Source organism: Carettochelys insculpta, chromosome 1 (genome assembly GCF_033958435.1).
Source record: "Carettochelys insculpta isolate YL-2023 chromosome 1, ASM3395843v1, whole genome shotgun sequence".
In the NCBI taxonomy this organism is placed as follows: Eukaryota; Metazoa; Chordata; order Testudines; family Carettochelyidae; genus Carettochelys; species Carettochelys insculpta.
The window spans coordinates 129,666,957-129,678,602 of NC_134137.1; the positions used below are offsets into that span (position 1 = coordinate 129,666,957).

Sequence of the window (11,646 nt, forward strand, 5' to 3'; positions counted from 1 at the left end):
GTTCTTTCTTCAGGGTTATTTACATATAAAAGTTCCACTGGTATAAGTTACTGAATTAATTTAAATTAATATAAACAACAGTAAACCAGTTTGTTTGCCACTTCAGCCTTTCTACTGATTTAATTAAATTATTTGTAAAATTGTTTTAGCTAGACAAAAGGGTGTGCATACAAAATCCTCAGTTCCCAAAGGAATATACTTCCTCAGCAGTTTTTCCTCTTTCCTTTTGTTTTTTGGGACTTGAAAGTAGTAATTAGATCATTGTTCCTTGCCCAGTTCTTTGAAAACTTAAACTGGAGGGAACAGAAGCCACGGTAGTTGAGACTAAATTGAAGGAGTTAAAAAATAATGTAAAATATGTGTCCTGATCAAATTAATAATGAGATATTATAGAAACAAAATATACCAAGGTTATTAAAAACCAGCAAAGTAGAAAAATTGCTTACGGTGGTTCATACAGGTACAATTAGAAATTAATAAAACTGTTTTCCATCTGTAAGATCATCTTATACAATAAAATAGTCCAACAGAAGCAATGGAATCCCATTTATTATTTGAATATTCATAACTGGACAAATCATTGGCCATTATCGACACAATTCACCATTAAAAAGAGATGCCCTTTTTCATAGTTAAAATCTGGTTCTATGATACCTAAAATATATTGGTAGCCAACACCAATGCTGACATTATCAACGCTGTTCTTTCATTCTGCTTACCTTCCTGCTTTCCTGCCTCTCAGGAAAACAGAGTAATTGGACTGTGAATTGGTTGGTGACTAAATGAACCCATTAATGTCTGTAAATCAGACAATAATTGGCTTCTCTCTTATTTTTTCATCTTCATCTCTCCTTTTCTCCTATCTTGTTTTCATAATATTTAGTGCATTTGTCTCATGAATTTCCATTCCCCCTAAAATGGTACTCTGTTTCTTTCAAGTGATCCCAAATGCTGTGTACCTACTCTCCAGTTCAGGAAATAGGAAAGAAAATTATAGCCTGATTTGTCAGCGATGGTGGGCAAGTCCATAGTCGTCTTTGACTTCAGTAGGTATTTTGGGTGCTCCTTGCTTCTGAAAATTAGGCTATTAATGCCTAAGCCTGTGTACATGGAATCCCTGCTGAAGTGAATGGGCACTACACACAAAGAGGTCTTGCAGGATTAAGCAAGTATAGCTTACACATGTAGACTTCTGAATAGATTTCTATATTAAGTGACTACAAACAAACTTCACACTTGTTCTTCTCTTGTAGGAATTCAACATTCCGGGACTTCTAACCTTACTCGGGATGATGTGAAAAGAATCAGCGCATTCTCTAGAAAGCTGCAGGTTTAAAAATGAACTCAGGGATTGTTAAACAATTTTTTTTTCCCTGTTGACTGCTAAATTACGTTAAATATACTTACTGAATGTAAGAGAACATATACTCTGAATTTTTGTTTTTAGTCAATGGAAAGAAATCATTCCATATTTTGTATTTTTATATAACTAATCTTTATTATTTAGTGCCATATCACAGTGACCCATTTCAGGAAGCAAGGACAAATGCACACAGCTGCATCTGTATGGTGACAGAAAGCAAAGGAAGCGTTTGTATGTTCCACTATTAAAAATGTATGCTGTAGTAGTGAAAATGAAGAAGAGTGTAACAATACAAAACTTTAAAAGTGCATCTATTTGCAATTCCAAATATCTGTTGTAAATTGGATTGTGTTTTTGCCCAAGTTATGCTGTGTTTTTATGTAAAAGCTTTCTCTTCAAGATGAGGCACATTCTTCTCTTAAGTCTTTAGTTTTTCATTTTGATACCAAGTTTTATTCACTTTTATTTTAAATCTAGTAAATCTTTACCCATCTGAGAAAATAAGTATGTCAACAGTATGATTGGGAGGAATATTTAATGAATGAGCATATTATAAATGTGCTAAAGCGCTTATTAAAGTGTATTAATGAAGATAAATGTTATTTGTAAAGATATCTGTATTTAAAATTAACTTCCTTAAAATTTCACAGAAAACTAATACAAATCATAGGGGTTAGGTGATGTTTGTTAAGCCACATCAGATTCTTGCACACTTCAGATGTGAGGGGAAGGCTTGATAGGTTTTATTAAACTCATCCAAGTAATTTTATAAACCTGTTGCTACATATGGAGTTTATGTAACTTTCAAAGGCTTGGTAAAGCTTTCTCCCTGATATAACCTGGTAGTGTTCATTACCATTTTTATAAATAGAAACAGTGAAAAATAATGCCAGTTATTTTCTATTTTGTCCTTTCTTTTAATTTTTATGGGGACTTCTTCACCCTTGGGGCCACAGTAACACAGGGAAACATTTTGAATTTGTTTTTTTTATACATAATCTGCCTTTTCTTTGGGGGCAAGGAGAATCAAGTCATTCTATTGGTTTACTGTGATGGGTATTATATACATATACATGTCCTTCCTCTGGTATGTGTTACATACATATTCATATATGCATCACTTGTGGCGACTTTCAAATGCCACTCGTTTCTCTGAAACCTGCTGGTATGTGTAGCACAGATCAAAGCTTTTGCAGTAAAAGAAAGCATTATTTTAAAACTTATAAAAATATTTGAGTAATAATGTGCACAAACAATTCCTTGTAAGGTGCTCTGTGCAGCAGATCGGTGTTAGTTTTTGAAGCTAATTCTTAGTACCTTTATTTAAGTAACAAGGGCCACGTCTACACTACCAGATAAATTCGAATTTAAGCCAGTGAGCTCAATTGTACCAAGTGACTGTCTTCACTGTAAATACCACTAGCCCGATGTAGAGAGCTCTAATATAGATATCATACCATTGTTGAAACTGGCTGGGTGTAGTGTTAAGTTCGAAATTAAAAGTTCCAATGAAGGCTGGTGTGGAAGCATTATGTCTTTAAATCAAATTCATTAGTCTCCAGAGGCTGAGTGGCACTGCTGCACCTGGCTCCCAGCTCCCCGCCGCTTGCAGGGTCCAAGAAGCTGAGTGGCACTGCTGCACTTGGCTCCCCACTGCGTCTGACTCCTAGCTCCAGTAGGCCAGGCGCAGCAGCACTGGCCATTTTCCCAGCTCCCCCAACCTGCGGGAACCCAGGAGCCAAGCAGCAGGGCCCGGGGGAGGTGCAAAATGCGGGGCTGAGGAAACTGTGGGTTAGGTTTCCACAATGCTCTGCTGCAACAGTCAATGTTCGGTCATTCAGTGTGGCAGCACGAGCTCGACTTTGTGGGGAAGTGAGGATACTCTAAATCCTATTTCTAAAACCCAGTGTTATAAAATCAAATTTATCTGGTAGTGTGGATGTAGCCTATGGTGTTTCCCAACCTTTTCCAGACAGGGACCCATTCTGACCATTCAGGAAGAGTTGGTGACCCAAAGCAGTTCAAAAATGGGTGGGAAGGGGCAGAGCCATAACTAGCTAATTTTGCACCCGAAGCAAGAATATAAAATTGAGTCCCTCATGTTTATATATTCATACTAGTTATTTCATAGAAAAGGAGAAAATACATTAATAACAAAATAATAACACATTTATTGTAGTTAATCTGAGTTGTGATGGGGTAAAGACACTCATCCCGAAACAACTCCCCCTGTCTAAAACCCCACACTGGGAGGCTGGAGGTGGAGTCACACTCAGTAGCAGATTTAAGGGTGACAGTTCTGAAACAAACAAATTTCAAAAATCAGATGGAGAGAGAAATCTCTGAGCTGCAATTTATTTGCAAATTTGACTCCATTAACCAGGGATTAAACAGAGACTGGGAGTGCCTCGCACCTTACAAACAGAGTTTCTCTGCCCTAGGTGTTAACAGCTCCACTTTAGACTGACAATGAACCATATCCCCCCTTGTTCCCCCAATCTTATCTGACCTGCTTTTTCCTCTCTTCATACCTATTACTATAATGGGCCTTTTCCACCCTGACAGAATAGACCTTGTCAGCTCTGGCCCTCCCTTTTACTGGAACCTCACTTGTTAAATACCCCTCTGAAACCAACCCCCGCCCCCACTCATGCATCTGATGAAGTGGGTCTTTGCCCATGAAAGCTTATGCTCCAAAATATCTTAGTCTATAAGGTGCCACAGGACTTCTTGTTGTTCACTCAGGGGCTGGAGGGGGCTGAGTCACAAAGAACCCCAGCCAGTGTCGGGGGCGGGGCTTACCCCCAGCGCCTGGAAGCCAGCCAGGACAGAGTCCTGGCCAACTATCACCAGTCATGGGAACCCTGGTTGTCGGGGGGACCCTGACCCCCTGCAGTTGGAAGCCGACTGTGGCAGAACCGTGGCTGGTAAGTGCCAGCTGCAGGAACCTGGCCAGGGGCACAGGAACCATGGCTGGGGGCAGGGCAACCCCAACCTCCTGCAGAGGCTAGAAGCTGGCTGGGACACAGAGCCCTGACCAGCTCTCAGCACCCCTGCTCCCAAGCTTAAGCATCCCAACCCCCCCACCTACCTCATCTGAACTGGGCACTGCTCCTTCTCTGGCTCTCTGCCCTATACCTTTTTCCCACGCAGGCAGGCAGGCAGTTCCCTGCCCTGCCCTGCCCTGCAGCACTGAAATGGTGTTCAGTTTAATTGACTGATTTAACTGCCTGACAGCTGTTAAACTAAGAAGTTGAGTACCACTTCAGCGTGAATGGTTCCTTAAGGGCCACCTGTGGAGCTGCCCAGCCCAGACAGTGACCCTTTTCAAATGTAATTGCAATCCATGTTTTGGTTGTGACCCATAGGTTGGGAAACCCTTAGCAACATGAGTAGTCTCACTAACATTACTGTCGCTATCGGTGTGAATAAGGGCTATGGGATCAGATCTTGCTATTAGCCTTTTGCTCATTGGGCTGTTAATAGGCTAGGAATTCTGCACACAGCTGCAGAATAAGAGAGAGAGCAGGAATAATCTGTGCCACTCAGCAGTGAGGCTGCAGTTTGATTTAAAAAACATAATTGATGGTGGTTTGAAGGTAATCTGAATATCCTTTTCTGTGAGACTAGTGTCTATAATTTAGGCCATGAAGAGAGAGATGTTAAATAATAAAAGTTTTCCTCAAGAACATATATATAATATACAAAGGTCCACCCCAAGACACATAATTTTTTAAAGTATGTATGTTAATGGAAACAATGCTGCGTGGGTATGTAGAAAAATCAGTTAATTGTTGTACTATCCAAAAAAAGACTACAAGCTCAGAATTATTTTAAGAAACTTGTTGATATTGCCTTTTAAATGAGAACTGATTAGGGAATTAAGGGAATACTGCTTCCAGATAACAATATTAGATTTGATACTTCCATAATGCTCAGGGCTGACCTTTGTTTAGAAAACACTAAGTAAACCTGAATTTGATACTCCCTTATACACAGAACTCTTATTACAATACAGAATGTACATAGAGACAGACCTAGAGATCTCTGAGGTGAAGTGGACTGGCCTGGAGAAACATAACGGAAGACTGCCTTTCATCATGGATTTGGGAGTGGTTTAGGCTTGGTTTCCAGGAGAATTTAGTTGCTCTATGTTTGTTGAATGTTAGAAATTAATTAAAGTATTGAAATGAGAGAGCTTTGACAAGATCTATCGGCTGGTAGTGGCACCATCGCTGCATTTAATGGAAACTGAGATCAAAGAATGAAAGGGAGGAGCGGAGAAAAAAATGTACCTGAGAAGTAAACTGAATTTGCTTTAGTTTGTGAATCATCAATGTAACATAAACAAAAATCTCCAACTGACATTCTTATTCAGCTGTGAGGGGAGATGAGGGGATTTGGACCATATTAATTCACTGAGCAGTGTATGCTATAACAATATATTCTGTAATTCTTCAGACTGTTATTTCATTCTAGTATGTTAACCTTTTTGCTTTAATTCCTAAGTGAAAACTGTGTAATGAATGAAATCAGGACAGAGTTTATCGTTTTCTCCTACTTCTAGCAGCAGCTTTTAATCATTTTAATAATTTATCTCTTTTCACCTCTTAAAAATAGGCAAGTATGGTAAACATATCCACATTGAAATGTTTATATAACATTTTGCAATGGTTTATCTTTCCTTATACTGTGGGATCTTGGTGGCAGGGCAGTTTTCTTCTTATTTTATTATAGTATTTTTAAATATAAAATAATCCATTGATTTATGATTTGCTTCTGGTTAGTATATTTGACATTTAGGCACACTAACTACTGTAATGTTTTTATGCTGTCAAATGATTTTTTCATTTTTTTATTTGCAAATAATCTGATGAGTAATTTGTACATATCTGAATTTGAGAATCTAATTTTGTTTTCTAGAATGAATAAAATCATACTAAATCCATTGAAGTTTTATTTAACTGTTCTCAACTATTTATGCAATGCTATAAAGGTTGCATATGTGTAACAAAACATACTGAAGTATTTAAAATTAAATTTTTGAAATATGTGATCATCAGTCATTCTCGGTTCATCTGTGGTTAATTTATCCAGTGATTTGTGTTTAACTGGATTCTGCTTACTCAACGTTGTGAACACACTTTCAGGGTAAGCCAACAGAAGTTTTTTTTATGTAAACGTCACTTACTAGTAACAGGAATCACAGTAGCAGTAGAGTGCTTCAGTTACTCTCTCACATTAGGCCACAAAACAAATAAAGGAGTCCTGTAGCAGCTTAAAGACTAATCATTTTATTAGGTAATGAGCTTTCGTGGGTGTCTTATTACCTAATAAAAGGGTTAGTCTTTAAAGTGCTACAGGACAGCTTGCTTTGTTTTGTGACGATACAGACTAACACTCTACCTCTCTGAGACATTAGGCTATGTCACATGCTTCATCTGTGTTCCTTTGTCAGAGGAAAGTGACTTATGCAAAACACTGTTCCCTTTATTTTTATAGTTCCAATAACTCAGCAGGAGAAATTCATAACGCTTGCTGGACAGAAACCATTTCATCATGTTTTTTAACGATTCCTGCTAGCAGCCTCTTATTAAGTGCAGGGAATTATAGACCAGTCAGCCTAACTTCTGTACTCGGAAAGGTGATGGAGCAAATAATTAGGCAGTCAGTTTGCAAACATCCAGAAGAGAAAAAGGTGATAAGTAATAGTATAGATTTGCTAAGAACAAATTGTGTGAGTGATTGGGATGGTGTTCACTCATTGCTAAGTATGATCACCATCCATGGGAGCTGTAGATCCTCAGGTGGCTGATAAGATCTGACCTTGAACCACAAGTTCTATTACAGTGAGCACGTGTGTTTCCAGATACGACAGGAGGATGTTGATCATGACTGAAATCCAGTCTCTCTTTCCTCCTGAGCCTCTTGTCCTCAGTTTGTCAGTGGACAAGTTAAAAATACAGGGGACCAACATGTATTACTTCTCTCCATTTTGAGCGATCCTGGGAAAGTGTCTCCAAAGTGTGTGTGTCAATATTACATTTCTTTAAGTTATTCTCAGTAAGTTTTTTATAATGCTTCCGTTGGTCTCCTACGTTTTGGTACCCTTCTTTCATTTGACAGAACAGGACCCTTTTTTGGGAAGCGATGGTTTGGCATCTGGACAATGTAACCAGTCCAACAGAGCCTTGCATGGTGACAAATATCAGAGAGGTAGCTGTGTTAGTCTGTATCTTCGAGAACAGCTGATGAAGCAGGTCTTTGCCTATGAAAGCTTATGCTCCAAAATATGTTAGTCTATAAGGTGCCACAGGACTTCTTGTTGCAGAACAACAGAGTTCTTCTTCGAGTGTCCCCGTGGGTGCTCCACAATAGGTGACGGGCTTGCCTGGCGCCGCAGATCAGATCTTCCAAGCAGTTTCTGCCGGACCGCGCATGCGCTGGCGCGCGCCGCTCCCTTGCACACTCCTGGCCATGTGCGCGATCCGGTCCCCGCCAGTTCCTCTTAACCGCCGTCGGCTGCAGACGGAATCCGACTAGGCTAAGGCCAAATAGCGTATTCAACGACTTTATCTGTTTTTCTTTCAAAGTTTTTCAGATACTTAGGCTACTACGAGTTAGCCGGTTGTTATTTTGCAAAAAAAAAAAAAAAAAGAACAAACAACAACAAACAAACTACGAGCGGGACAGCTTCAGCCAGTCCCAGTAACAAGCGCCGGAGGCCAGGAGCTACGGCCATCAGCCCTCCTGCTGAGGCAGGCCATCGGATGGGGAAAACAGCACAAAGAAGGTGCTAAGTACCCACTTAACAAAACTCAAAGACTCACCAACAACGTCCTCTTCAGGCTTTAAAAAATGTGAGTCCTGCCGAGAGGCGATGCCAGTGTCCGATGGGCACAGTCTATGCATAAGGTGCCTGGGGGAGTCCCATGTGGCACAAAAATGCGCCTTCTGTGCTAAATTAACAACCAGAGCACGGAGAGACAGGGAGATGCGCATTAAAATGCTGCTTCTTGATAAGGCCCTCCAGCCAGATGTGCTGGAGCGGCCGCAGCAGGAGGGACCCTCCGGGGCCCTTAAAAGGAAAGCTGCCTCCCTCACTCCATCAGCGCAGAAACGGAGGAAAGTCTCTCCAGCCCGATCCCTGCCGGCAGCAACAGTGAGCGGGACGGGAGGAGCACGCAGCCCCCAGCCGCAGCAACAGCTGATCGGCGGCGGCATGGAGAGCCACGTGGAAACGGCTCAGCCTCCGATGATCAGCCAGCCGCCCCGCACCGCAGGCAGGGCGGCGGCTAAACAAGCGCCGGTACCGGCGGCACCGCAGGCAGCGGCACCGACCCCGAGGGAACCGGCGGTGCAGAGCGCGCAGGCACGTAGCCTGCAGGTGCAGAAGGACACCGCACGTGCGGCACCGCCTTCGAGCGTGCCTAGCACGGTGCCGACGGGGCCGGGATCCCCCGCGCGTCAGGGGGCAGAGTCACCTCCTCCAGGGAGGGGGAAGGCTGCACACAAGAGGAGGCATTGCAGCCCCTCTCTGGACAGGGCTGTGGAGCTGCTTTCTCACAGCCCTCCGCTTACGTTGCAGACTCCAACCAGAAGGCAGGGGTCCCCCCTAGCCTACCCGGAGCCCCCTTCTCCATTTTTACAACCAGCCTCGCCATGGCTGGCACCACCTTCACCATTCCTCGGGTTTGAACCACTGGACTATTATGCGAAGTCGCTCTCTCCAGTGTCTCGACGATCTCCCTCCCCCAGACGCAGAGGGTACACACCAAGGGAGTGGTCTAGGTCACCCTCACAAGAACAGTGCCTATACTGCCATGGTCGCCCCTACCACGCGGGGCATAGACACCATCGGCAATCTACTAGGGACAGATCCCCACAAACTATCTCGTACCCCCGAGGGCAATCGCGACCGGGGACAGAGACTCAAGCATCTCAAGGGGGACTGGTCATGGAACCCCGAGATTTTCCCTCGCAAACCTCTAGCGAGAGGGTGTACCATCACCAGCAGGAACCGGAAGGGTCCCAGAGAGATGTACCCCAGCGGTTCCTCACTCTCTTCCCCGGACGAGGCTACGGCCCTGGGGGACGTCCATCCTACGGACGATCTCAAACAGTTTCAGGAGCTGTTTAAGAGGGTGGCCTTCACGCAAGGCATCCAGACAGCAGAGGTGCAAGAGAAACACCATAAGCTCCTCAAAAATTTGAGACCTCCGGCCTCTTCCAGAGTAGCAATACCGCTTGATGAAGCGATCTTGGAGTCCGCCACTACGATATGGCAGACCCCTGCAACTATTCCGCCTGTCCAAAAGAGAGCGGATAAGAAATACTTCATGCCGGCGAAGGGCATGGAGTTCCTGTTTAGCCACCCACAGCCAAACTCCCTGGTGGTGGAGTCCTCGCAACAAAGATCAAAAACATCTCAATTTAAAACAGGGGGAACGGACAAAGATGCCAAGAAGCTAGAGCTGTTCGGCAGAAAGGTCTACTCCTCCTCCACTTTAACGTTACGAATGGCAAATTACGCAGCGCACTTGGCGAACCATAATTTTGACAACTATTCCAGGTTAACTTCCCTCATGGACTCGCTTCCAGAGGACAAAAAGCCGGTCCTCAAGGCCATAGTGCAAGAAGGCTACGCGGCTGCGAGGATGGGAGTTCAGATTGCTTTGGACGTTGCGGACACGGCAGCACGTTCCACAGCAACCGCAGTGGTGATGCGAAGGGAGTCCTGGCTCCAGACCTCGGGTATACCGAGGGATCTGCAGGCGAAGATAGTTGACCTTCCCTTCGACTCGCAGAAGCTGTTTGCTGAATCAACTGACTCGGTCCTTCATTCCAGTAAAGATTCAAGAGCCATACTCAGGACCCTGGGGATTTACACCCCTCCATACACAAAGAAAAGGTACTACCCTCAGCAAAGGCGGTACCAGTACCAGCAACAGCGCCCCCAGTATCACAGGGGTTACGAGCAAGGGCGACATCAACAGCACCAGCAGTACAGAACTCCCAGGCGACGCTCACAACAGAGCCGGGCGTCCTCGGGGCGGGGCCAAAGGCCACAAGTTTGACATACAGATCCAGGGCTGCGCCATCACTACCATCGCACAAGGTCATCCGAAGCAGCTGTTTCACCATCGCCTCCGACCATTCTACGACCAGTGGCAAAGGATCACCACAGACAAATGGGTGCTGGAGATCATAGCCACGGGGTACGCCATCCCCTTCCAGTCGCTCCCACCGTCACGACCTCCACCCAAGCCCCACCTCCAGGAGGCCTCCCAGGTAGCAAGGCTCAGGCAGGAGGTGGACCATCTCATGCTCATAGGGGCGGTGGAAAGAGTGCCGGAGCAACTGCACGGGAAAGGGTTCTACTCCAGGTATTTCCTCACGGAGAAAAAGACAGGAGGCTGGAGGCCCATCTTAGACCTTCGCGGTCTCAACAGGTACCTGCGCAAGCAACGTTTTCGGATGACCACGATCGCCTCCATCCTTACCGCTCTGGACGATGGAGACTGGTTCGCAGCCCTCGATTTACAAGACGCGAATTTTCACATAACTATCCATCCGGCTCACCGGCGATTCCTCCGGTTCATGGTAGGCAAAGAACATTTTCAATACAAGGTCCTACCGTTTGGCCTCTCCTCGGCCCCCAGAGTCTTCACCAAGACCTTGGCAGTGGTGTCAGCCTACCTGCACAGACAGGGGGTATTTATTTTCCCGTATCTGGACGACTGCCTACTCAAAGGGGCCTCGAAAGGAGAGGTTCTGCGCATGATATGCGTCACAGCAAACACGTTCTCCTCACTTGGCCTGGTTATCAATCTGGCAAAATCACAAATAGACCCCACACAGGACATAGAGTTCATAGGGGCTCGCATAAACTCGGTTGCAGCGAGAGTATACCTACCAGAGGCTCGCTTTCGAGCCATCGGTTCCCTCGTGCAAGTCATCACCTTCAGCCCTACGGTGCCGGTCTTGACGTGCCTGCAGCTGCTGGGCCACATGGCAGCGGCGACGTTTGTAGTGCAGAACGCCAGGTTACACATGCGCAGCATGCAGCACTGGCTGGCGAGTGTATACAAACCGGCAGTACACACCGTTCACAGGGTGGTGTCGCCCACAGCCGGGGTGCGCAAATCACTGCAATGGTGGGTAAACCCCAGGAACTTGCTAACAGGGGTACCCTTCCACCAGCCGCAAATATCGGTTTTTCTCACTACAGATGCCTCCCTCATAGGGTGGGGAGCGCACATGGGCGAAGAGGTGACTCAAGG

General features: G+C 44.8%; 1 protein-coding gene across 2 annotated transcripts in view; it reads left to right on the plus strand.

The window, feature by feature from the left end:
- Positions 1-6,367, plus strand: part of TSGA10 (testis specific 10) — a 70,585-nt gene extending 64,218 nt beyond the window's left edge. For both annotated transcript variants that reach the window (XM_074991633.1, XM_074991642.1), the window contains one exon: positions 1,254-6,367. In XM_074991633.1, the coding sequence (XP_074847734.1) occupies positions 1,254-1,278 (25 nt within the window). In that variant the 3' untranslated portion in view covers positions 1,279-6,367. The remainder of the gene's footprint in view (positions 1-1,253) is intronic.
- Positions 6,368-11,646: the final 5,279 nt, after the last annotated feature.